Source organism: Vanellus vanellus, assembly GCF_965231255.1.
Source record: "Vanellus vanellus genome assembly, chromosome: 10".
In the NCBI taxonomy this organism is placed as follows: domain Eukaryota; kingdom Metazoa; phylum Chordata; class Aves; order Charadriiformes; family Charadriidae; genus Vanellus; species Vanellus vanellus.
This window is the reverse complement of record NC_138915.1, coordinates 2,802,491-2,828,608: the sequence shown is the minus strand read 5'-3', so window position 1 is coordinate 2,828,608 and position 26,118 is coordinate 2,802,491. Positions and strand designations below refer to the sequence as shown.

The following is a 26,118-nucleotide window of genomic DNA, read 5'->3' as shown; positions in this document are numbered from 1 at the left end:
TGGAGGTGTTCAAGGCCAGGTTGGACGGGGCTGGGAGCAACCTGGGCTGGGGGGAGGTGTCCCTGCCCAGGGCAGGGGGGTGGGAACGAGATGATCATCAAGGTCCCTTCCAACCCAAACCATTCTATGATTCTGTGATACCCTGGGTGAGGGCCCAGGGCTGCACGCCTGGATGGCAGCTCCTGGGGTTCAACCACTGGGGCAAAACCACTGCCTTCATGCAGCTCCTGCCCAAACGAACTGGCAGAACCTCTTCCGTATTGGGGGAAGAAAAAGCACGTCCCAGGGGTGAGCATCTTCCCCTTCAACTGCGCTGTCAAACACCTCACCAGCCCCTGGCTGCGTTTTAATCCAGCAATTTCATGAAAAACAGAAAAGTTCCATTTTAATTGGTGCAAATTCCCTCCTCCCACCCGCGGAGCGCCAATCTGTAATTAGCCTTTCATGTAAAACGTTGTTTATTCCTGACAGAGTTTATCTTGGCACAAACACGCGCTCTGAAATGTGCACACATTTGAAGACTCAAACCCTGCATTTAATTCTCTATCTGCTTGTTAATCCTCATTGTTCCCAAGCCCCTTTTCAAAACACACCCACAGGGAGAAGAAAGTTTTTTTATATATATATATATATATATAAAAAACCCCTTTCCAGTGTCAGGAACACCAACAGCGAGCGCAGTGCTGCAGGCACCAGCCCGGGGTCCAGCTGCCCCCACAGCTCCCGGCGCTCACCCAAACACATGGTGCCAAACCCAGGAGATCTTCCTCTTGTTTTTTTTCCATCTTTCCTTTTCTTTTTTTTTTTTTTTTTTTTTTATATAACTTTTCTCCCCAGCTGTGATGCTCCTCAGATGTCCTCCCTGCAATGCAACGCAACGCAGTCACCCAAAGGCTAGGAGCCCCTGTGTTTATTTGGCCACTCTGCAGCGTGAAGGGGCGGAAAACACGGTGGAGAAACCACCAAGAGCCCTCAGCCCCAACCAACACCCAACGAAGCAAGCAGATGGGGGACAGACCCCATGTTTCATGACTCCTGGGCTTAATTTGGAGTGATTTGGGATTTACACGCTCCTGGCATGCAGTGGCCACATCTAGTGTAGCATCTCGAGGCTGGACCAGCAGACCCCAGGGACCTCCCAGCTGAGACAGGGTGACGGAAGTGGACAAGGTCCTTCCCACCCCATCCAGCCTCAAGTGCAGATGGCAGCACAGGGCCCGTCGGGGCGAGTGGGGAGAATGGGGGGCTCTCAGGTTGGCTGCCAGCGGCTGCTCCAGGTTGCCCCACTCTGGGTGACCACATTGCTTCCAGCAGGGCAATAAACACAGTATCTACCTTGATGAAAGGGAGAGTAAAGGGTCAGGGTCAGGGTCGGGGTCGGGATTAGGGTTTGGGTCAAGGTCAGAGACAGTGTTTGGGTCAGGGTCAGTATTAGGGTTTGGGTCAAGGTTATGGTCAGGGTCATGGTCAGCGCTTGGGTCAGGGTTATGGTCAGAGTCATGGTCATGGTCAGGGTTAGGGTTTGGGTCAGGGTCAGGAGACCCAGCTCTCCCCAGCCCCACGCACCCTGGCAGGTTGAGGGTTCCTCCAGGCCCCACGTGCTGGCTCCTCACCCTGTGTTTTTGGGGAAATGGCTCCCATTGCTGGAGCCAGGCGGGTCCCTGAGCCGACGGCAATGATTAACTCCGGCGGGACAGTGTGGGTCAGCTGTGGCCCCAGACGCTGGCTGCTGCACGTCCGAAATTTTAAGCCTTCGGAAAAGCCGTGACCTGACCAAACTTCACTGGGCTTTGACTATGATTAACCTCCTCCAGTCGCTTGTACAAACGCACGAAGCGCTCGCTTGGGAACAGCTCAGCACTCACGCCCTGCCACAACCATCCTCCCGTCCCAACAGGGTGGTGGTGACACCCTTCCTCTTCCCCCAGCCCCAAACCATGTCATCTCCTCCAAATCCCCACCACGGCCGCTTCTTATAACTGGCAGAGTCATACTGGGAACCAGTTCCTGCAGCACACAGACAACTGGAAGGACAGTGCAGCTGGGGGATGGGGGTGGTGGAGCTTCAGGAATTCACCCCACCACTTTATCTCGCTTTGGAGACCACCAGCACCAAGAGACCACTCTGCGAGACGTGTTCGTCCATCCAAGGCAACACCACCACGGTTGCAAACAGGGGCCAATGGAGCCCTCTGTGCCAAGGTCAGCGGTTCATCTCCTGGCCAGGCACAGCATCCGTGTGCCTACACGAGTGCCTGTGGCCAGTGCAAACCCACCACCGCAGCTGCCATCGCATCTCCATCTCCATGGCGATATCATACCCAAGACATGGCTGCAGGACCCCCACAATCCCCAACATTACTCCGGGGTGAAACACCTGGGGCATCCCAAGCCCTTGATGCCTCAGGGAGAAGATGGGACAGCTCCCGGCCCCCAGCGGGAGGCAGGTTGGGTACCCCTCCCGAAACGCGGCCGGTGGCCCAAGACTGCTCCATCCCTTGCGAAATCACCGGGCGCTTTCTGTCTCCTCTCCCCCCCTGCCAGCAAACCCTGCCTGGACTGCATTTGGGAACCCTCCGCCTTCTGCGGGGAGGCTGGGGTGAGAAAGGAGACTTTTTTCCAAGCTGGAAGAGACAGAAAAGTTTCCCTCTTTGCCAAATTTCTCCCGAGCCATCTTCTGTTTCCCATTAACGGGGAGAAGAAACCCTCCGGCCCGGGGCTGTGCTCCTCCCACTGCAACTCCCACGGCCACTTGTCAACATCCCAGTAAAAAAAGGAGAATTAAACCCACCCAACCTGGCTGGCCGTGACGCAGGGATCGGCGGCGGGTGGAAAACAACCCCCCTGCTCTGCTCTTACATCTCCCCCACGGAAACTTTTCAACTCCGGTTGCTGGCAGGAGCCGGGCTGATCCCAGCTGAATTCCTTCCACTTACCAGCAAATAAATAGCAGTTAAATGGAGGGAAAGAGAAAAACACCCCTTTTTTCAAAGGGAAAACAAAGAGGCTGGGGAGAATAAATGGAGGCGAAACGCTGGGCTGGTCACAGGCTCACGAAGCTCTTTTTCCCCTCCCGATGGGGTACTTGACAGCCTTCCCTTCCAGTTAATTAAGGGATACTCAGAAAGAAAAATACTTCCAGCCCTTTGCCAGCCCTGATCATTAAGGAGAGAGTCATGGCATGCTCGAGACCAAACCCAGGAGCCCTGGCCACAGCTCCTCTGCCCAGCCCAGGCACTTAAACCACCATTTTTCAGACAAATAGGTGCCGTTGCAGGACATCTACGGTCTCCTCCCTTTCCTCCAAACCCTCCGGCGATGGGCATCTCCAACCTTCCCCTAGGCAAGAGCTGGTCTTCCTGCACTCCAGGCACTTCTCCCAACCCAAACCTTCCTTGCTGCAAAATTTCACAGCATGGCTTTGCAACCTGTCCCTCGCTGGACAGAAAGAACCTTTTTTTGCAAGTTTTTAGGGAGCTGAAGGCAGCGATGCACCTTCCCTCCTCTAGCAGGAACAACCCCAGCCCAGGTTCAGCCCTGGACATCGTTCCCCCTCCGCTCCTCCACGTCTCCCAGTTGACCCAACCCTTTCCCGGCATGCGGTCCTCAGTGGACACACCTTCCCACGTCCCTCGGTCAAGGCTGGGGTACCCCGAGGTTGGAAGAAAGCATCCCCTGTGTTCCTCCCAGCAGCACCCACACGCGCTGCCGCTGCTGCTGGTTCTGCCCCGCTGAGATGCTGCATCGCAGCACCCTCCCCCCCCAGGCAGCCCCCAGCCCATAACCACCCCACGGACCTCCTCAAGCTCCAGGGGGGGGAAAAAATGCTGCGGCAACCTCCGCCTGAACCCCCTGGGGCACGCACCCCGAAACGGAGAACGCTGGGGCGGCAGCACCGCCGCCCCCACGGCACCTGAGCTCAAATATTATCAAAATATTTCAGTTATGTTACTTATTTGCTTACACCCAACAAGGCCCCAGCTTCCCCGAAGACAAAGTCTGCCCCAATCCCAGACTATAGACGGGGCTACAAATATGAAAGGGAAAATCTAGGCGGCTGCTGCGGGTGCTTTCTGAAGGGAGGCCCCTCTCCAGGTTCCTCCTGTCGGCTTTCAAGTTGTTTTGCCCCCGAGCTTCGTTCACAGAGGCGATAACGCCTCCCTGCAATGGCCTCGGCCACCTGGGCTCTCCCACCACCGCTCCCCAGGCTGGTCCCAGCGCTCAGCCCCAGCCCGAACCCTCCCACGGCATGAAGGTACCAAGGTGACGACTGACCGCAATGAGGGATCCATCAGGGAGTCTCCTCCGTTGGGCGAATATCTTTAAAAATCAACATAAACGAAGAAAAGCTGTTTGCAAGCAGGTTGAGCAGAGCCCTGGAGCGGGCAGCATCCCCGGCTGCCCCAGCATCCCCGGCTGCCCCAGCCACGTCCGTGCGGCGAAACCGCTCCGTGGTGGAAGATACGGGCTCTTCTCCCGATGGCCATCGGGGAATTTATTTCCTCCTCCGGTGCTGGAGAGCTTCCCCTGGGTCTCCAGCACGGAGACACTAATGACTTCGGATAGCACTCCTGAAGCCTACTGATGGGGAAAAAAAAGTCCCCAAACGATGCAAAACTTGCGCATCATCATTAAACCGAACACCCGGAGGCCAAAAGAGGGGTAAAATATCCATGTGATTTTAATCTCTTGGAGTTTCCTTACTTTAAAGCGCATATTTGAGAACACCTGGGATACCTCAGAAAAAATAGACCGTGCTGTAATTAAGCAAATCCGATCGCTAAAGGAAACTGAAGAACAGCAATACTTTATTAATTTGTTTGTTTCTTGGTTTGGTCCCCCCCCGACAAGAAACAGGTTATACCCCTTTGCCAATGGGCTGTTACTTTTGGCTGACCTGCTCTCATTTGAAAGTTTTTCAGACGCCGGGCGGCTTCAGCAGCCGCCCCGCGGTGCGGGGAAGGGCCGGCTCTGCCCTTTGATGCTCGGTGGAAAAAAGCCACGGCCGAGGCATCGGGGTTTCCTACGGGGGATGGTACCCAGCCCCGCGTTCCCCATTAGCATCTCAGGAACCCCGAGCCCTCCAGCTCCTCCTGATGCACCTTGAATGGGGATACACATACACACATATATGGGCATATATATGCCTGTGCGCATCTATGTGTGTACGCACACATATACATATATATTAAAAAAGCGACTCCCCGAGGGCTTTAGCCCACACGACGGCTGCGGGCAGAGCCGCGCCGCAGGTTCCCCGGAGCCACGCAATGTTTAACGAGGCCGAGGGGAACCGGGGACAGCCCGTACCATTTAAAGTGCCTCGGCAGCAAAGTGCTTCGAAGACCGGTGAAACATTAATGCGCTTCCCCGGAGAAATGCCTTCGCTTTTTGCTGCATCAAGGGCTTTGAAATCGGAATAAATAACAGGGCGGGTTAACGAAGGTTTCTATCAGTTACTGGGTAAGTTTTGGTCCTCCTGAGATTCAGGTTTAAAAGCCGTATGTCCTACTTCTGTGGCCAGGGAGGCCCCTCTTCCTCCCCATGGAAATACTGCATTTTAAGGTAGGAGCAGGAATCAAAACCACCCTGTTCCCGCAGGCACCAGGCGTGGGATTGCTTTAGGTAACACACACCGCAATCCCCGGGCTTGTTTTTAAGTGCCCGAGCTCCAATTTCTCCTGTGAAGCCCACCCGTGCCCGGGGCAAAGGGAAGAGCAGGGGTGAAGTGGCTTCAGTGGCGTAGAGCTGAAGCCCCTGTGGATTTGGGGGTAAGGAAGGATGTGAGGGACCACGGGCGGCCCTGGGATGCAAAGCCCCGAGCGTTGCATCCACCCGGAGCGGGGTGGATCTAACCCCATCGCTCGCCCCAGCACCAGACCACAGGACCGAGCAGACGCAGCCCACAGCTGTCACATAGCACTGCTCCAGGCAGGAAGGGCTCCCAAATCCCAACTGCTACAGCCGAAGTCATGGCAAAATCATAGAATCACAGAATGGCTTAGGTTGGAAGGGACCTTGATGGTCATCTCGTTCCAACCCCCCTGCCCTGGGCAGGGACACCTCCCCCCAGCCCAGGTTGCTCCCAGCCCCGTCCAACCTGGCCTTGAACACCTCCAGGGATGGGGCAGCCACAGCTTCTCAGGGCACCCTGCGCCAGGGGCTCACCGCCCTCACAGGAAAGAATTTCTTCCGAATATCCAAACTAAATCTCCCCTCTTTCATTTTAAAACCATTCTTCCTCATCCTATGGCTCCACTCCCTGATCAAGAGTCCCTCCCCAGCTCTCCTGGAGCCCCTTTAGATACTGGAAGGGGCTCTAAGGTCTCCCCGGAGCCTTCTCTTCTCCAGGCTGACCAACCCCAACTCTTCCAGCCTGTCCTCCCAGCAGAGGGGCTCCAGCCCTTGGATCACCTTTGTGGCCTCCTCTGGTCCTGCTCCAACAGATCCATGTCCTTCTTCTGTTGGGGGCCTCAAAGCCGGAGGCAGCATGGCACGGGGGTCTCCCCAGAGCACAGCAGAGGGGCAGAATCCTGCCCCCTGCCCTGCTGGCCACGCTGCTGGGGATGCAGCCCAAGGTGCTGGGGGCTTTCAGGTCTGCGAGCGCTCATTGTCAGGTCACGTTGAGCTTCTCATCAACCAACATCCCCAAGTCCTTCTCCTGAGAGCTGTTCTCAATCCGTTCTCCACCCAGCCTGGAGTTGTGCATGGGATTGCCTCAACCCATGTGCAGGACCTTCACTTGGCCTTGTTGAACTTCAGGAGGTTTGCACGGACCCACCTCTCAAGCCTGTCCGGGTCCCTCTGGATGGCATCCCTTCCCTCAGGTGCGGTGACCGCTCCACACAGCTTGGTGTCATCGGCAAACTCACTGAGGGTGCATTCGATCCCACTGTCCATGTCGCCGACAAAGATGTTAAACAGCGCCAGTCCCAGTACCGACTCCTGAGGAACACCACTTGTCACTGGTCTCCACTTGGACACTGAGCTGTTGACCGCAACTCTTTGTCAAGTCCTTTCTACTGGCCAAGGAGCAACTGTGGACTGGGGCCGCCTCGGGACTGGAGCAGCAAACGCAGCGGAGCTGTGCTCCCCAGCTTCAGCTGAGCAGCAACCACGGGCGACCTGAAGCCAAAATTTCCTCCCCCCCAAAAAAATTTGTGCTGCGGCACTGACCAAGGACAGATGCACGAGGACAGCAGAAGGTACGGGGTGCAGATCCCTGTTTGCATCCGCCGCTTGGTTTAACCTGGCCACGAAGCTTCAGTGTGTCGAGGGGCCGGGAGGCGCACGGAGGTGTAGGGGAACAGGGTGATGGAGAAGCCGAATTCCCAGGGCTCGGGGGGGTGCCGCACTGCTGCCAGTCCGGCCGGGCACCGGGACGGCTGCTGTGGGCCAGCGGAGGCTCAGGCGGCGTTTGCAGAGCCGGGGAGAGGCTCGCTTCTGTCTCGATTGCTAATGAGACTAATATCAGCCGCTTCTCGCTTAACCAGTCTGACCATCGGGCTGAGCCAAAACTGATTCATTCATAAGAAAATGGAAAAGGAGATTGACTCGTCACCAGCCCTGACTAACGGGGAAACCAGCCAACAACCTGCCGCTTGCACACCAGCCCCGGAATCCTGCTCTTTCGGCTCTTCATCATCTTCCCAAATTTAAATGCTCAGACCAAGCCTGAGCTTTGCCCCGGCACAGCCCGGTGACAAAAGAAAGGGCGATTTGCTGCAAAAAGTGCCAGTGTGTGGCCGGGGGGGCAACACCACCCGGCAATACCTGATGTTTTGCAACACCTAATCCCTCCTTCGGAAGCAGAGGAGACACTAAAGCCCCCGAAGACGTTGCTTTTCATGCCGCCCTGCCTGGCATCATCTTCCCAACAGCTTTTCCGTTCGGTTTTGTCTTCCTCCTTCATCCCGCACTAAAAATCTAAGCAACCGCCTTCATTGAGCAGAAAACCTCTCCGCCCCCCTGCCGTAAAAACCGCTTTCCGCTTTTTTCCTGCGGCGCGTTTTGTTTTACGAGGCCAGTGGGGCACAAAGCGTGGCCGGGGAGTGGGGGGGGGTGGGGGGGTGTGAGGCTGCAGACGGGGTGGCTGGGAAACCTGGGGTCAGGGGGATGTTGTCCCAAGGGAGGGAAACAAGCTCCGACATCCAGATTGGGGCTAATCTTATCTGCGGGTTATTTTAGGATGGGCCAGCGAGGGTTAACAGCCAGCCAGAGGTCACATCAGGACCTGAAGTACCTCCACTCCGGACTGTTCGGTTCACGCTTTGGTTGATGAACTGAAGCAGGGCAGAGTTTAACAGCTCAAAAAAAAAAAAAAAAAACAACCCAAAACCCAATCTGCCACGGTTTCTTAGCTTTGGGCAACACATTTAATTTTATATGAATCTCCATTAATAAAAGCCCTCTCCCAAAACGCAGATCCCAAGGGCCAGGCTCTTCCAGCTAAAAGCCTACGACACCATCCCTTGTCCCCAGATGTCCTGAGTTTTTATCACCCTACCCTGCAGATGTCGGGACAAACATGGCAAAACTTCAGTTCTTGGCGAAAAACCCACCTTGCACCAACACGGGTCTTGAAAATCCCCGGCTAGGCCAGTCTGGGCAGGGAAATGCCCCAAATTCTGACGCCGGGAGCACACAGCCACCTCAATGGCCGCAGGGTTCAACGGGGACAGCGGAAAACTGGGACCGGTGGGTGGGAGACGAGCAGAGCTCTGGGTATGGGGTCCGATGCCCCGCTCACCTCTCCCACGCCAGCTGGGGAAGAGTTGCCAAATACGAAATTTTCCTCTGCCCACCTCGGCGCAGGGGCACCGCACCGGTGGAGCGTTTCACATGCGACACCGAGAGCGGAGAAGCTCGGAGCGAGGGCTTTGGGATGCGCACCCGGCTCTCCCTCCCGAGGGCATCCGGCTCCCCGAGCACGCACCCCGCAACCTGCCGAGCGGGGACGGCAAAAACCTGCGAGGGATGGAAACCGCGTTCCCAGGGTGTAAGGGGAAAGCCGTCTAGAAAGCGGTTGACAACGTGTCTGTCAGTCCTCGCCCCGTCTCCTCCCAGGCTGGTTTCTCACCCACTGCGGGTGAGAGCTTCCCTGGCACGGGGGCGGTCGGCACGGCTTTTATTTGATGCTGCATTTCCCCGCGGGCAGGGGACGCGGCGGGGTACGGGCAGGAGGAGCCCCATGAAGACCTCACACCTCCAGCAGCGCCAAAGCCCCGCCGAGTTTATTTAAAAAAAAAAAAAAAAAAACCAACCAAAAAACCAAACTAAACTAAACAAAACCAACCAAAACTAAACAAAAACCCAACAACGCCGATATTGCCCCCCTCGGCAACGTCCTATCTCAATAACACTCTGCTATTATTATACCCTGCAATTAAGCGATAAAGCTATAATTGCCTTATCTGACGGAGCCACGGCAGCGAGGCAGGAGCTGGCCTCCGCACCCCCATCCCGCTGGCGGGCAGGGGCGGGTTGGGATTACGGGGCGGACGGCATCACGCCGGGCATTTTAAAACCACCCTGTCCAAAAGCATCCTCCTGCTTGGCAGACGGATGGCCAGACAGCACCCCGCGGCAGCGCTGGGCTTCCTCATCCCGAAACCTGGGTGGGCAGCATCCCCTACCCCATACCTGCGTGCCACCCCGCTTCCGTCCCCGCAGACCTCGGGGGGGCACCCAGGGAAGGCAGCGGTGGTCTCCGCCGGCTTCCCACCGGGAGACGGTCAGCTCTGGGAGGATGGAAGCACACGGGAGGAAAAAAAAAAGGGGCGGCTTTTAATCCCCTCTTCCCGCGGGAAGGTAGAGGCGGATGGTCGAGGCACCAAAGTGCCAACCCCCGCCACCAGCGTGCCGAGCAAAGCCGTTCCCAGCGGCGCTCAGGCCATAATAACTCCAGCTTAGTATTTTCACCCACGCGCTCGACACCTCTGAAAGAGCTCTGGTGGGCTGTAGCATCCTTTCCAATTTGCTTTGGCGGGTTGTTGGGGTTGTTTTTTGGTTTTTGTTTTTTGTTGTTGTTGTTTGTTTTTGTTTTTTTTTAAGTTTGCTGTCCCCTGAATCCCGATTCTTGCCGTTTTTTCAATGTTTTTTAATATTTGACCTCAGCGCCGCTCCCGACCCCGCCAGCTGTCGGCAGAGAGGTATTCGCCCGCCTTGGGAAAGGAAAACAAAGCCCTCCAAAATCCCCCCACGCGTGACCGTTTCCCAAATCCACCCCGCCAGCGAAGCCACTTGTGGCCCCCCCCCCTCCTCCACTATGCCCCAGCCCAGAGGCCACGGTGAGGGGCTGTGCCCGCGCCCCCCTCCCAGGGCCAGCGGGCTCCTGCCGGGGCGCAGCCACAAGAAAGGCCGATGCAAATCGCATCGTTAGCATTCTTTCCGTTTTAATAACCCAAGGTGTTACCAGCAACAGTGTTACTGATTTTTATCTCCGCAGCGCCTTTTAAGAGCTGCAATTTGTTTTTCTTGGAGATCTCATTTTGTTTTATTAAAGCTGACACCGAAGAGGGGAAAGGAGACATTCTGGGCCCAGAACAAAAATATCCCGTTTAAATACCCCGTATGATTTTCTTGGAAACGCTTCTCCTTTGACTTTAATTAAGCTCTCCCCAGGCTCGCGAGCTTGGCGTGCTTGGCTTTCAGGCGAGTTTAATCCCAGACGAGCTCCCCCCCCCCCCCCCCCCCCCAGCGCTCCCCGCTTCCATCGCTCGCGCGAACCTGAAGCAATAAATGGGGTTTTGTTAAAATACGTGGATTAATCGCTGGCCCGCCGTCACGAACGTCGTGACGTTGCCTCTTCGCCACCGGCTGGCCGCGCGGCAAGCGCACAGCCCCGGCTGCCCCCGCTCGCTTCGCCCATAGACCCAAAAAGCAGCTTTTCTCTCTTGTTTTTTGATTTGTTTCTGCCATTGCAATGCCGGGTACGGAACGGGGACATCCATCTCTGGGGCCTGAGCGTGCCCCAAAGCTGCCCCGGGTTTCAGAGGAGGCGGGTGCGCCCCCAAGCCCGGCTCCGGCGGCCGCGGGGCCGCTGCCGAGCCGTGGGCAATCGCACCGGGTGCTGCCGCAATATCGATAATTACCCCCCTCACGGTAGAAGCACTTTAGGATGATTGCAAAGTTAAAACACTCCAAAAGTTGGGGAATCCCAGGAGGGAGCTTGTCTGGGCATCATCTGGTGAATACCCATTATGTAATTACCGTCAATCTTTAATCACAGATGAGTTTTTGGTTGGTTGGTTGTTTTTTTGGTTGTTTTTTTTTTTTTTTTTTTTTCTCGCTCCCCATCGGACCCGATTCCGACGGCGCACGGGAGGCACAACCCTCACTTTAAGGAGATTTGATTTCCACCTCGGCGGGCTCCGGCTTTCGTACGCACCCTCCGGCCGCAACGCCTGACTCCTTGGCAAGCGCCGACACAGCCGCTCGCGCAACAGCCCCCCCCCCACCCCCCCCCCCCCGAGAGGGAAGGATTTCATCTCCCTCTTACGCGCAGGATCTGCGGGCGGACAGATTGAGGCCAAGAGGCTGAAACAAACGCTTTGTTTCGGTGCCCAACGCGAGATGGCCAAGAAAAGGGCTTTTGGGGGTGCCGCTGGGCGCAGAGGGGGGGAGGAGGCCGTGTGCCCCAGGGGTCCCTGTCCCGGCTGGTGCCCAGGGATGGGGCGATGGGTGGGTGCTCAAAGCAGGTTCCTGCACTGCAGGCGCCGCGGGAGGGTTGTTTCTCCTCCCCGAGGAGGGCCCCCGACCTTGGCCCGGGGCGAACCCCAACAAGTCAGCCCATGCAGCGAGCGAGCGCCCGCGCCGCTCCGCTCCGGCAGCACACGGGGCTTCCCCTGCTCTCTGCTCTGCATCAGCCAAAAGCCATCCCTCAGCTGCTAAACCCCCAAAAAAAGCCCCAAAGATAGGGGAAAAAACGGGTCCGGTGAGCTCGCCTCCGCCACGGTAGGGTTTTGCAGACCGGATGCTCCCGAAGCTGCGCTGCCGGCAGCGCCGACCCCAAAATACTGTCTCCACCTCACAGGGAGGTGCCTGCACCGGGACACAGCGCCGGGAGCTTATTTTACAGCGGCGTGGTGCAACGCGCTTCTGCCTGCGCCCTGCGGGATGCAGGGATGGAGGTGCGGGATTCCACCAGGCTGGAGCTCCCCTGGGGGATGCAAAGCGAAGGTGCAAAGGGGTGACGGGGCCGAGCTGCCACCGCCATCCTCTCACCGGTCCCGGGTGAGCCCGGGAGGTTGCTCAGGGCAGCCCGAGCGGCTCCTCGTGCGGAGGGCGGCACGGCACAGCGTGGCACGGCACGGCTCCTCGGCATGCCCGAGACGAGTCCCGGCGAAGCAAACCACCACGGGGTGCAGGGCTGCGACCTGGCAGCCATTCCCGAGGGCTTCCCCCCACGCTTCGCCCCGCTCCGGCTCTCGAGGGATGTGCTGGGGGCGGCGGGGAGATCTTACAGCGGGTATTTTTATTTTTCTTTTCTGTTTTTTTTTTTTTTTTTTTTTAGGGATCTACAAATAAAATAGGGAGGGGAAAGCCTGAAAACGCACTGATGGGACTCAGGGCTGTGCCACCCTCCACGGCTGCATCCCTGCCCCGCGCGCGGGGTGTGCTCGACGGAGGGTGACGCAGAAGTAGGAGCTTTGCTGGTCCGTGCCGCGGGCAGGCGGCGGTGCAGGCAGGGCGCCGCGGGCAGCCCCGCATCCCGCCTGCCCCGGCGGCTTGCAGGACCTGTTGTACGAGGTGCCTGGGAGAGAATGGAATGGCTGGCGCCCGCGAGCGAGCGTGTTGCAGCAATTCCCAGCACACGTCATGTGGGGTTTTGCAACCGCCCCAACTGTCTCGGGGTGGGTGAACGGAAAGAGCCCGGAGTGAACCGAGCTCCCCAGCGCCCGCGGCGGGCACGGGCAATACCCCGGCGCGAGAGCCACGCGGGGTCCCCGGGTGATGCCCGGCTCGGCACGTGGTCCTCCACCGGGCCATTTTCTGCAGGGATGAATGCCAAAAGGCAGCATCTCCTTCCCTTGCAATAGGGAATAATCAATCCTTTCGAGGAAGAGGAAGGGAAAACCCAACAAATCCCTTCTGCAGTGGATGCAGTAGCGTTTTTACAGTGGTGCGGGGGTGCCCACTCCTCTTGCCCCCCGTGGCCAGAGTGGGTATGGTTACGCCACGGACACACAGGCTCGTGGTTGCGGAAAGCCGGGGAAAAGTGATTCCCCAGGGAAACCGCTGGCTGCAAGAGGTGGGTGCATGGCCACCGTTCCGGTTGGCAAATGCCAGCATCCCCCTCCGTGCCCTGCCTGGCTCATAGGAAACCCCTGAGGGGTCACCATCCCCCCCAAAAAAAAAGTGAGCGGCAGAGACCGAGGTATTTGGCGACGTGCCAGAAAATTCCCTACGGCACCCTGACGCCAGCCAAAAGTGGGCAAAACCCCAATTACTGAGCTGGGGTGAAGCCCCAGCGGTTTCCGGGGGGGGGGGGGCGGAATTTCTTTGGGACAGGGGGTGAGAGCCAAGTGCACGTGGCACCGGCCCAAACGCCGCCGAGGTCCCCGTCAGCCCGCACATCGCTTCGCCCAGCCGCACTGTCACTCCACTGCTGGCACGCACGCCGGGCTGCTTTGGCAGAGATCCCAAGGAGTCACCGAGATCAAAAAGCAAAAGGTTACCCGGGCCCTATATCGAGACGGTGCCGACTGATCCAAATCCCCCCACCCACCCCCCGCTCCGGCGCAGTGGCTACCGGTGCCACCGTCCCACTGGGATTAGCTCCCCGTTAGCACGGCAGGAGCAGGGCTTGTTTACTGCCACCCGTGCCCCCGGTGGGATTTTCCCGCCGCCCACCACGGGATACAAGCCCAGCCTCGGGATGGTGGGAACCGCATCCTGCCCCAAGCAGCCCTACAAAGCCCACGGGGGAGCCGGCAGCCCCGGCTCCGCGTCCACCCCGCCTGGCGGTCTCCACCACGCCACTGGATTTTTGGGAAGACGGCTTTTCCCACCACTCGTCGGGTCCATGGCGGGACGGGGTGCCTGACGGTGCAGCCCCGCAAGTGGGATGAGCGCCACGAACAGCCGTATCCGTAACAGGCGGGATAAGGAGGGAGGGAGCCGGAGGAGCTGCCCTGGGGACAGGAGGCGAGATGCTGGTGACAACTCCCACGCCAGCTATGCGCAGCCGGCCCCACGGGCGCTGCCAGCGAGGTCAGCGGCGCCTCCCGGCTACGGGGTTTCACCCAACCTGATGGGTGAGGTCTATTTTAAGGTGCTGGATGTCAACCGCCCCGGCTGATGGTCGGCTTCCAGCTGCCGAGGGCTTTTAATGGGATTATAGGGTGACTTGTCAAACTCCTGGATTTTCCCCCAAAAAAGGGGAGATGAAACTGCTCCTTTGCTGCTGATCCCTCAGCCCCACGGCATTGTAACGCATCGCACCCCATCTCACCTCGCGCCTCCGCATCCATCCCGGCCCCGCACTCTGCGGCATCCGCCCCCTTCGCCTGTCCATCCCTTCTCCTCCCTTCAGCGATGGAGCTGAAACCCGGTGCCTTCAAAGTTTAAACGACAACCGAATCCCAGCAAGGCGGGGTGGGTTGGGTTTTTTTGGTTTTGTTTTGTTGTAACTGAAAGGACCAAAAAAAAAAAAAAACCCCCAAAACCAACCGCACAACCCCACGCGCTGCTTCTTCATATACCGCAGCGAAGTCACAGGAGCTGCCACCACTCCAGGATGACGGCCACTGGGAAACACAACCGAGACTGGCTGGCGGAGGACACTTAAAAATAAATTAAAAACCACTAAAATGACAAGTGTGCTGGCTGAGAGGGCCCCTGCGGTCCTTAAAAACAAGGATCTCCCTTAGAAAGAGTGCTCCGGCCTCCTGATAACCTTAATCGCTCCCGACGGCCCCACGAACCAGGTTTAATGACGTGATTGTGTTTTGTCGGCTTCTCGGGCTGCTTTATCTCACGCGGCACCTTGCACTCAGCTCAGGCGACGAAAACCCAGTTCCTCCGAAATTCGCCCCCGTTCCGCCGCAATCACAAGCTCCAGCTCCCAAACCGGTGGGAGCTGAGCCGAGGAAGAGCCGAGGAAGAGCCGAGGGAACGCCCCAGTAAAGCTGGGAAAGCTCCGCGGTGCCCTTTGCACTCCCCAGATAGCAGGGCTGGGTGATAAAAGGCTTTTTTGGGGGCTCTTTTTGTTGGATGCTGGATGTAAATCCCCATCCTGCTGGATGTAAATCCCCATCCAGGCTATGTAAATACGACAGCACATCCCTCCGCAGGGTTAGGACACACGGAGAGGGGCTGGAAACATGGATGGATGTGGGGAAGCCCCCGGGAACGCCGAGGTTCACAGCGTCCTCGACCAACGCATCTGTGAAATGGGGCCAGTGCAATTAATAAAAGTGTCCTGGCAATTAATAAAAGTGCCAAATCCTGTGGATTTGAGTAAGAAGATGATAATCGCAGTATCAGCTTCGGGAGACAGGAGCCTCCCGGGCAGCAGCACTGCGCAATGACACCCATCACAGGTCTCTCACCGGTCGGTAATTTGTATTACGAGAGTCCCCAAACCCACACCGAACACCTGGGGTAGGTGTCTTTCGTTGCAGCGGGATAAATAAAGTGCAGTTTCATGGCGGCCATCCCTATTCGGTCTCAGCCGGGCCGCGGAGTACCGCTGAAATTTAGTTGGGACCTTTCCCAAGAATTGCCTCCTGCCACTTACGCTCTCCTTGGGGTGTCCCTTCCCAGCTCCTGGTGCTCCAGCCACGCTCACCTGCCCTGGGACTCTTCTCCGGCCCGGAGAGGAGTCCATGGCTTTTCCTCCCCACCTTTCACTATGACTATTAGCACTGAAATGCTTTATTTTCTCCAGGAAACAAACTCACTCTTTCTTACCAAGCATCCAATGCGATGGTGGGGTAAAAATAGCCTTTTCCAGCTAAGCTCGCCTGGCCTACGGATGTGAAATCAGCACTCACGAAGAAATTCCCCACCGAGACAGATGAGAATTCAGGAATAAAGATGACATCAGCTACGTCTTGGCCGACATCCGCTATGTCTTGGCCTCGTGGGTACGAGACACGATGAGCCCAGGGCTGCGGTCCACGCAGCAGCCTGGCTTCCCCGGGCACGAGGCGCTCCGGCAGCCTCCGTTCCCGGTTGGGGCTGGGCTAAAGCGGGGAGAGCTGCTCCCCAAGTTCCTACGCACAGACCAGAGGATGCTGCCCGACACACGGACGCACTCGGAGGAGCCATGGCCAAACCAGACCAGCTCCTCAGGCCATCTCCCTGAGTGCTTGCAGCTCCCATTCCCAGCAACGGAAACATTAAATATTAAGCAAAGAGGTTAATCTATACCCGGGATATTGACACAAAGCGGAGGAAGGGAGAAGAAAAAGATAAATAAACATGATTTTTTTAAAAAAGAAAAAAAAAAATCAATGCGCCTCTCCAGGCTGCGCCATCGGTGCGTGCCGGACCTCCGAGGATGGCACCAAGGATGTATTTGGAGGAACAAGATGCACCAAGAAGTGCCACCCTCTTGGCTCTCCCCAGGTAGCCGGAGCAGCCCACCGGGACCCCCGGGAGGCTCAGGCACGAGCGGGACCTCCTCGGCTGAGGGCAGAGCCCCGGCTGGGGCCAGACTCACCTTGCGCTCACCTCTCCCAAGGTTGGGAGAGCATCCAAGCAGCAGCAGAGCAAACTTAACAGATTTAAGAGGGTCAATGCTCAGTTAATGCTTACCAGGACCGTTCTGCCACTCAAATTGGCTTTTGGAGCTGGGGAAGATGAGCACGCCGGGATGGCTCATGCGTCCCTCGGCTCGGCTCGGCTCAGCCCACGCCTGGCGGGGACGGCACCGGAGCGGCCGTGCCCCGCGGATCCCTCGGCACCGGAATGAGCCTTGTACAGCCGGAGGGAAACGCCACCATTCATCTCCCAGCGAACTCTTTCAAGCATCACTCAACACCTCTCCAGCAGAGGAGACCAGTATTTTTTTTCCTGGCTGAGTGCTCACATGTATATTTTTTTTTTTTTTTTTTTTTTTTTTTTGTAATTCCAGTCTCAGCGTTCCCCCCGCGGCAAGTCCTCCGCTCCCCCCCGAAAGAAAACAAACCCGAAAGCACAGAGTGTGCCTTACAAAAGTCCCAGTTCTGGCGTCCCGCGGCGAAGGGGCACGCGGTGGTCCCAGCAGCCAGCCCGCCTCAGCCCGGCGCTGCTTGTTGACATACGCGGCGCAGTATATTTCTTTAAACAAAGGAGCCTATGCATTCGATGCATTGTTGCGAGAGGGTTTGTTTTCCAAGCCTGACCCCCAATCTGAACTCCGCGGATCCTGCGTTTCTCAAGATCAAACGCGAGAAAACGTGACCAATGCAAACAAGAAATAAACCTTGATAATTATAGCCGTGTGCTGGGGCGGCTATTGTTTAGTGCAGACTAGTACCCGCTTTAGCATAAACATAACCCTATTTTTAAAGGGATGCTTGACCGCCTTGCAACATTACTCCCCATTCTGCCGCCAAACCCCCTCTTTGACACAAACCCACCTTCCTGAGAACCGAGGGGAGATTTAACAGCGGAGCCAAAGGGCTAAGCGATGCGCCCACGACTGTGCCGACTGCCGGTGACGGAGCGGGTCCTTGTTCCCCCTAACTTGCTCCCGGTGGGCAGCGGACCAGGGGGACCCCGGGATGCGGCTGTAGCTTGCAGCTGGCAGGAGCAGACCGACATCGGGAGGACAGACAGCACCAGTCTTTTCAGGAAGGCCATATCACTTAGCGCTTGGAAAGGAGCTACAATATTTTCCTGATTATGTTTGCACGCAAACGAGCGCCGCGGGGAAATTATGCAACCCTGAGCGGGGAGGGGTGGGAGCGAGGGAAGAAGGGCTGGAGGGGGGGGGGGGACGGACCGCTGCACCCCGCTGCCCTCGGCCCCAGCCAGCGCAGCTGCGGCCCCCAAGGTACCGCGCTCCCCGCCGCAGATGGGCTGCATCACCGCCACCTCTCCCCGCCGCCGCTGCCGGCGGCCGCCCGAGCCCCGGCACCGCAGCCTCCCAGGCAGAGGAAGAAGCACTCAGTCGCTGCATCGCGGCGCGGGGGTTATTAACTGCCTCTTCATTAAGCACCCGGACCGAAATGCATATATTCGTCACCCAGGCAATTTAATTACCGAGCCTGGGTTCACCTCGCACACCCACACGCCTTTCTTTTTCGAGGCCTCGGTGCGGTCATAGCCATAAATAAATAGATCGCAGGAGCAAGAGGCAGATGCTGACTCCTACAACCTCCGTCTTGGGCATGGAGCCTTTAAACCACCAGATCTTGCAGTATTTAATTTCTTTTGTTACCGCTTCTACCTTCAGAGCTCTGCCTTAGGCTTTCTAGATACGATCACAGGGAGCAGGAAAGAGAGAGCTACGCGATGAGCTTCCTGGGGATCACACGCACACTCATACAGCCCATCAATCACCCTGATTACAACCGGCCACACGTCCGTAGCTCTCTGCAGCACTCCGTTACTGCCCGTAATTACACGATCACATCGTTTCTCCGGTAACAGTATCACAGAGTTAATTTGTGATCTGTGGATGCGGTGTATCTCGTAACGGATTTCATCCTGGCGCACGCATCGCCGCGATCACCAGTCATGCATCAGCTGAGCAGACAGAGCGCGGGCAACACCGGTCACCCAAAAAAAGACTTTCAGGTCCTCACGTGCCCCTCCCGGACTGCCTCTCTCCGCAGCACACTCCCACTTCTGTTTCTGACTGCTGGTCCCATCCAGAGTCAGGACACCACCACAAGAAGGTTCCCTCAACGCCAAGTGTTCGTCTCTACCCTCCAGATAAAAGCAAAGTGGGCCATGGGCATCCATCATGGGGATGGCCATGATGCTCTCGGGCAGGATACCAAGACCCGGGACAAGGCCGGGCCTTCTGACACCGGTGTCTGTCCCAGACTTGCTGGGACCACCGCCCTGGCAAGGTGGTGGCCCTCAGCCAAGTCTACCTAACCAGTGGGGTCTTTGCAGCAAGCAACATCCCTTCTCCGTGTTAACACAACGCAGCCTCGATCCCGGCTGAGCCAGTAGGTCCTACCAAAACACACAGCTGGGTGCAATTTGTGGGTCTCGCTACCAAAGGATGTTAACTACTCGAGACCCCGCACCGCCCTCGGTGGGACGGTGCGGGCGGCGCTGCCAGACCTGCCCTGCGTAGGGTTTCCCACTGAATGGATACGAGGAATCGCGTCGGCGAAGCAGATGCTCTCCTGCAGCCACCCCCGGCAGATAAGGCAGCCAGCCAGCCAGCTTGAAAAACCCGTAACAAAATAACAATACTAATAAAAAATAAAGGGGGTGGTTCACACACACCAGCTGATTCGCAGTGGCTCTCCTTCCTCCAAAACCCACCAGGCGGGACGAGCTCAGGGCACGCTTTTCAGATGAATTACTTTTAATTGAGTACACGGCAACTTAGAAACACATGATGCTGTCGGGAGATAAATATAGCCACGGCTACCGAGGATGGAGGGGGGGGCAGGGAGCAATCGCGGTTCAACGCATCCGAGCGGGAGCTTCCAGCCCCGCCGCCTCCCCGCCGCGCTCCGGGAGGCAGAACCGGCCGAACCGCCGCACCTTCCCCCCCTCTCCCTTCCCCCTCCCTCCCCGGCTCCCCCGGCCCGGGTTGCCCCCTCCGCTCACGCAAGCCCCGAGCGGCGACCCGGGGATACCCCTTACTCGCCCTGCCCGCCTCGGGAAAGAAGCGGGGGGAGCCCCGTACCTGTTTTAAACTCCAACGCGGGGTCCTTCTCCCCCTCGCCCAGGTCGCTCTGCAGCATCATGTAGAGGATCCCGAAGGAGTTGTGGATGCCGAAGATGGAGCCGTTGCACCAAGCGGCGGCGAAGACCACCACCCACCCGAAGCCGCCCTCGGGGGGCTGGAAAGAGGCGGAGGCGCCGTTCGGCCCCCGCTCGGCTCCGCTCCCGGCCCCGGCCCGCGGCTCTCCCTCGCCCGCCGCCGGCTCCTTCTCGCCGCGCTGCGCCATCGCGGCCGCGCTCCGGCCGCCGCCCGCCGCCCGACTGCCCCGCAGCCGGTCCCACATGCCCGCCGCCCCCCCCGGCCGGCCCCCCCGCCCGCCCCCTCCTGCCGCAGCCTCACTCCCCGCCTCCCCTCCGCCGCCTCCATCCTCCTCCTCCTCCTCCATCGCGCCGCTCGGCCGCCGGGTCCCTACCTGCGGCGGGGGCCGCCCGCACCCCCCCCTCCCACCCACCCCCACCCCGCAGGCGGGGCTTCCCCCACGTCGACCGCGCTCGCCACCCGCCCGCCGGGCTTAAAGGCGGCCGCGGCCCCGCATCGCCCGTCGGGCCGCCCCCACCGCATCCTGCGGGCGGGCGCAGCCCCGGGGCGGGCCGCCGCCAGCACCGCCCCCGCGGGGCCCGGCCGGGGCGAAGAGGAGCCGTCGGCTGCCCCCCCCGGCCCCGGGAGCATCCCGCCGGGGCGGGGGGAACTGGTGGGGGGGACGATGGGGGCCCCTCGATGGCCGCGGAGGGCCGATGCTGTCTCTCCCCGCTACCCCCGGCCGAGGTACGCGGAGCCCCGGGAGCGGGGTGCAGGTGGCAAAATACGGCCCCAGAGAAGGGATTTAGTCCGTTTCGGTGGGGTTTGGGGCTCGCCGGCATCCCCCACCCCCGGAAAAAAAAAAGTTTTGCGAGCGTTTTTGGAACACCAACGCGGAGGCAGGCCGGCTTCTCGCTGCCGTGGCGAGGATCCCGGCTTGATCCCAGCTGGATCCCAGCTTGATGCAGGATGTTCCCCGGGGCCGGAGGTCACCCCGTGTCACCCCAGCGCTGGGGTTCGCCGACCAGGATGGAGGGGCTGGCGGAGGCGATAGAAACCCAGCGGGGAGCTGCTCTCTCGCCTCTGCCTCGTTTTGCAATAAGCTCTGCCTTTTGTCTTCTTTCAATAAATAGTTACAAACCCACCAATATATTAAAGCCTGTCTTTTCACACGCGGAAGGTATTTACACTTTAATATATGCCAAGTCTAAGTTATTATTCTTTCTTTACCCTAATGGCTGTGTCAGTGTCAGATTCCTATCAGAGTAAAATAATACCTCCCAACCTCACACTGCTCTTTCTTTACCTCCAGGGGTATTAATTACCAGCGCCTGGCGAGGCAGCAGGGCCGGCTGCGGAGCCGGCAGGCAGGCGGCAGGCAGGGCCGCGCCACCGGCACCCTCTCCCCGCTTCTCCCGCCACCGGAGAGCAGCACCCAGCCATGGGCGGGCACGCTGCGGGCTGGGAACGCATTTGCCTACGTGCTGTGGCTCGCCAGGCTTGGCGAAGACCCTCTGGGACATTGCCACAGCCAGAAAAACCTCTCCTCGGCCTGCCTGCCTGCCTGCTCGCTCCCGGCCGGGAATCGCTGTCGGCTCCGAGACTACTCCATCGCCATCCGCTTCCTCCCACCCTGGGGATGAGCGGTGGTTCTCCCTGGCTCCCAGCAGCCTTTTGTGTGTGCTGGCGAGACCTGAGCCGGTGGGGCGTGACGGTGGGAGACGCGACCTCCTCCCCTCGCCTTCCCCCTTCGCCGCCATGCCGATCGCCGAGCCCAAATCCCCCCGAGCCGGCGGGGTGCCCGGCGGTAACGCCGCGCTCGGGTCAGCCTCGCCGCTGGAGGAACTGCATTTTTATTTCCCTTCCTCCCCGGCGGAGTCTCCTCCCCGGATCCCCATCTCTGCAGGCTTGGGAGGTTTGGGAGCATCTTCCACTGCCCTCTGCCGACACAAGCAGCCGCAGTGCTGAATTTTAATAACCATTTCGCCGTAGGGCCGGCTGAGGCTGCTGGCCTGCTGATTTTATTTTGTTAAACCCCGGCAACCTGAGAGGGAAAGGGTTTGGGGTACCCTGGACTGTGCGTGGGGGAGCTGCCCCCCAAAATGCTAATTTCCTGCAGCAGCAGCAGCGCTGGGGCTGGATTAAAAAGAGCAGAGAGATAGAGGTGGGAGAGCCCTTTGCCATAGCACACACCATCTCACAGAGATTTCTCCCCTCCGGAGCTGCAGAAGGCTCTGGCGGAGTGGGAAGCGGGGGGTTAATATTACTGCAGACCTCGAGCCAGACACAAAACCCACTGAGAACCATCTCTCCTGGATGTTGGCTGCATGGGCACCTTGACGGAGTGTTTTCTGGCTCCGGCTGTGCCAGGTGTCGCTGCAGCTTTCTGGTTTGGGCTGGACAACACCAGGAGGACGGGGGTAAAGTCGCCAGGGGATTTGGAATGAAGGGGGGGTTAAAGAGCTGGGTGGGTTGCACCGGTGTGTAGAGACTTCAGGAGGCTTCAGCTCCAGGAGTGTGAAAGCTCTGAAAGGGACGCGGTGGATGGCTGTGGGAGAGCCAGGCTCTCCGGGACCCGCATATGACGTCCCTGGAGCGGTGGCAGGCAGTGCCTTGTGTTGCGGCCACCGGGTCTCCTGTTGCCCAGGCAAAGCATCGCTGCCAGTGGCGTGTTGCTTTGTCTCCGAAACGTGGTGCCAGAGCCTCTGCCGAAGGAATTGGCAGCTACAAAAAGTGTCCGTTCGGTTTTGCAGAAGGGGAAGAGGGACCGAATGGAAGTATATCTCGTGCAAACACCTTGGGAAGCGTCGTGGCAGGATGTGGCCTCGGAGGAGAACACAAATTCATCACCGGCAGCTTTGAAACTGGGCTTTGTTTTGGCAGGCATTGCACAGTGGCATGGCCCAGAGCGCAGGGACATGTAGGGCTGTCCTGGGCAACCCTTGAGGACAAAACATCGCTGACAGCGGCTGGTGCTTGGCCGAAAGCACCGGGAAAAACCACTCCGGTAGCGAGCAGCTCCGGGCAGAGACATTCGTATGCCGGGCGCGACCCCTTCCCTGCACGCTCGTCGTTATCCACACTTTGCTCTTTAGATTTCAGCCGTGGTTAAGACAGCCATTACATCTGGCCTGACAAAGACGCCAAACCCATTATCCCAGAGGAATAAACAACGCCGGGGCAGCCTGAAGGGACGTGGCAGCGGTCACCCACTGGCAAAGTCGGTGGGACACGGGGTCCGGTGCCCAAGGCTTGTCACGCTGAGAAGGCAGGCAGAGTACCGGGGCTCGCGGTGATGCCCACGCTGCCTTCAAAGGAAAGCAGCCCCGACGGCGGGCAGTGGGGCCACGGGCAGCACCGCGGGGCTGCCGCCTGTCAGCCCCATCCAAGGCAAAACGCACGCCGGAGCATCCTTTCTCTGCCTGGCCTCCCCAATGGTCGGGATCAAAATATTAGAGGTGGAGTTTTCTGCCTCGTTAGCGAGATTAAAGCCGATTCTACTTAGTTCGGCTGAAAAAATGAGGCAACTGAAAAGTGCTGGGTGGGAGCAGCGGGTTTTCAGGGCACCATGTCCTATCGAGCTCCGTGTTTGGCTTCATTTTGGTGGTGGAAATCGCGGCACTGTGTTCACTCCAGCAGCTGCGAGCTGGATGGGGACCGCGGTCCGGCTCAGCCACAGCCGCTGCCCTGTCCGATTTACCATGCAGTTGAGCAAAAATGCTATTTCTGGCCCAAACAGAGCAATGAGATGGTTCTGCGTCATATTAAAGGGCTTCTGGAGTGGTTTAGCTGCCCGTTCACCTTCACTGCACAGGTGAAGAAGCGTGAAGGGCACTTTCTGAGAGTCCTCCACTGTTTTTGCGTCTTTCCTTTGAAACAGGAGCTACACGGGCATGTTCCTGCAGGGAAGTGGAAGCTCCTGGTCGGAGCCACCAGCCCCAACCACCGTCCAGCCGCCGGCGGCCACCCCGGCTCTGCCACGTAACCCCGCAGGACCTCGGCAAAAGGTGCCAGAGATGCTCTGCTGACGGGAAGAGCTCAAGCCGGCACACAAAGGAGGCAAGGATCCAGCTGTAAATTAATATTTTATAGAACACCAAGAAAAATCAGAGAGGCTAATTACAGCGATAATCATCGCGGCCTGGAGGCATTTCCATGGAATTACCCAGGATTACCTCACTCCTTGCAGCAGCCTGTGCGGGAGGCGAGCACGTGCGGCGGCGGCGGCACGGCAGCTGGCACCTCCTCCTGCGCCGGCTGGGGGTCTGCGACCCAAACCCAAGAGCGGCCCCGGCTTTTGGCAGCCTCCCGGCATCCAACTCCAGACGCACGGCGCGTGGTTTGCTGAGTTGGGTGTGATGGAGGGCTGGAGTGGCGGAGTTTTCGGCTGGGTGCTTCCCCCGGCGCCGCCGTGCCAGCGCCCGGTGCCACTGATGTGGGAGCCATTGTTGACTCCAAGTCGGTTAAAACCCCGAGGTGTTCAGGGCATCGCTAGCAGAGAAGTTGGTGGATGTGCCCCCAGGATAAGTTGTTCCTGTGATTCGTTAATTAGCGGTAGTAACGGATAATTGCATAGTTTATCTGGGGACAGAGTGAATTCCCCATCAGCTCCCCAGTTCGGAGGCTGGGGGTACCATCCCAGCTCCAGCACGGCACGAGGTTGGCCCCACACTGTTTGTGGCAAGCCCGGAGCATCTCCGTAAGCTGCACGGCCAGGAGGGCTGCCTGCTCCTCCTCCTGCCCCATGGCCCAGAGCAAAGCCAGCACAAACATCTCCGGGGCGAGCTGCTCCGGCGGCAGAGGAGCACCAGCGCAGCTGAGCTCCAGCAGGAGGGCACCGCCAGTCTGAGACCCAACCTGCAAGTGGGAAAGGAAAAAAAGCTGGGGTAAAAACCCCACGCCTGCTACACAGAGCTGGGAAGAGCCCGGGATGAGTGTGCTGCTCAGCTCCGCGGGTGCCACCTGCCTGCACCCTGCCCGCACCCTGCCCGAACCCCGTGGCAGCACCCCCGGCACTGGCAGACACCAGGCACAGAGCACCCCCTCCCACCGCTCCGGTCTGGCCACGGAAAGAGAATTTCCTAATCTGTAGAGTCGGTAAAGAGGCAGAGAAGAGCTTCAAGGACCTCCTGTTGACAGACCGTCTGCCAAAACGTCCCCTAGCAGGTGGCTTGGCCACCACCTGAGGCTGCGGTGAGACAACACAGGTCCCCCCCCCGCAGGCAGGAGCGGAGCTGGTGCTCCCCGGCTCTCCGTCTGGCTGCGACAGCAGCAGCACACGGCCTTTCTCTGCCCATCCCCGCAGCGTGTGGACCAGATGGCCGAGCCGCGTGGGGCACCCCCGGCACGCTGCCTGCGCCCTCCCAGCTCAGGCGTGCGCGGGGGCTGCGAGCGCACTTGCCCAGAGGATAGGGGAAGTGGTCCAGGGTCTCCTGGGGCTGAGGCCCGAGGTGGTTGTGACACCCATTGGATTTGCTCCTGGCAGTTTGCGGGTTCCTGACGTGCCGACCTGCTCCTACCAGCCCCGGCGGCGCAAAGAGCCTCGGAGCTGCTTCCAGCAAGGGCTGGATGCGACCAACAGCTCCAGGCAGGGTCGGGGAGCTCTCGGCTCCGACACAACGGGACATGGCAGAGGGGCCGCTCACATCTCCCGGCTGAAGGTGAGTTCTCCGAACCCCTGTCCCCACAGCGAGGTGGTGTCGGCCGCAGGCTGCGCCGGTCCTGCGAGGAGCGTCAGCCTGTCTCGCCCCGAGCGGCTGCACATCTGGCCTCGTGAGGGTCAGGGAAAACTTTCACTTCATTTTTTTGAGATAAAATCGCCTCCGGTAGCACCAGCTCGTGCAGCAGCACAGGGGCAGCGCAGCCCGCCAAGGAAGTCCCGGCTGAATCCAAAGCAGCCGGCTTGAGTGGCCAAGCTGCCCCGGCCACCCGAGGGTGGTCCCTGGGGACACCCACAGGTGGGGTTGGTGTGAGGCCACAGCAGCCGGGGCTGGTGAGGGCTGCGGACCTGCCTGAGCACCTCCAGGAATGTCAAAGCTGCCCTTACACCACTGCCTGCAAAAGAGACGGGCACTGGGACGGGACGCAGTCTCGTGCCAGACCCCGAGGTCCAGCCTAGAGAGTTCGTAGAATCATAAAAACCTAGAAGAGCAGGTCGGGAGGGACCTCAAGCATCATCTGGTCCAACCTTTCTTCGCAAAAGCATGGTCGGCCCAGCACCACGTCCAGCTGAGTCTTAAGCGTCCCACGTTGGG

At 58.9% G+C, this 26,118-nt stretch overlaps 1 protein-coding gene across 1 annotated transcript in view; it reads right to left on the bottom strand.

Annotated features, from left to right (window-relative positions):
* SLC16A2 (solute carrier family 16 member 2) overlaps positions 1-20,129 on the bottom strand; it is a gene marked incomplete at its 5' end in the record, with an annotated part of 35,535 nt that extends 15,406 nt beyond the window's left edge. The window contains one exon of the mRNA XM_082488243.1: positions 19,808-20,129. Coding sequence (XP_082344369.1) covers positions 19,808-20,129 — 322 coding nt within the window. The remainder of the gene's footprint in view (positions 1-19,807) is intronic.
* Positions 20,130-26,118: the final 5,989 nt, after the last annotated feature.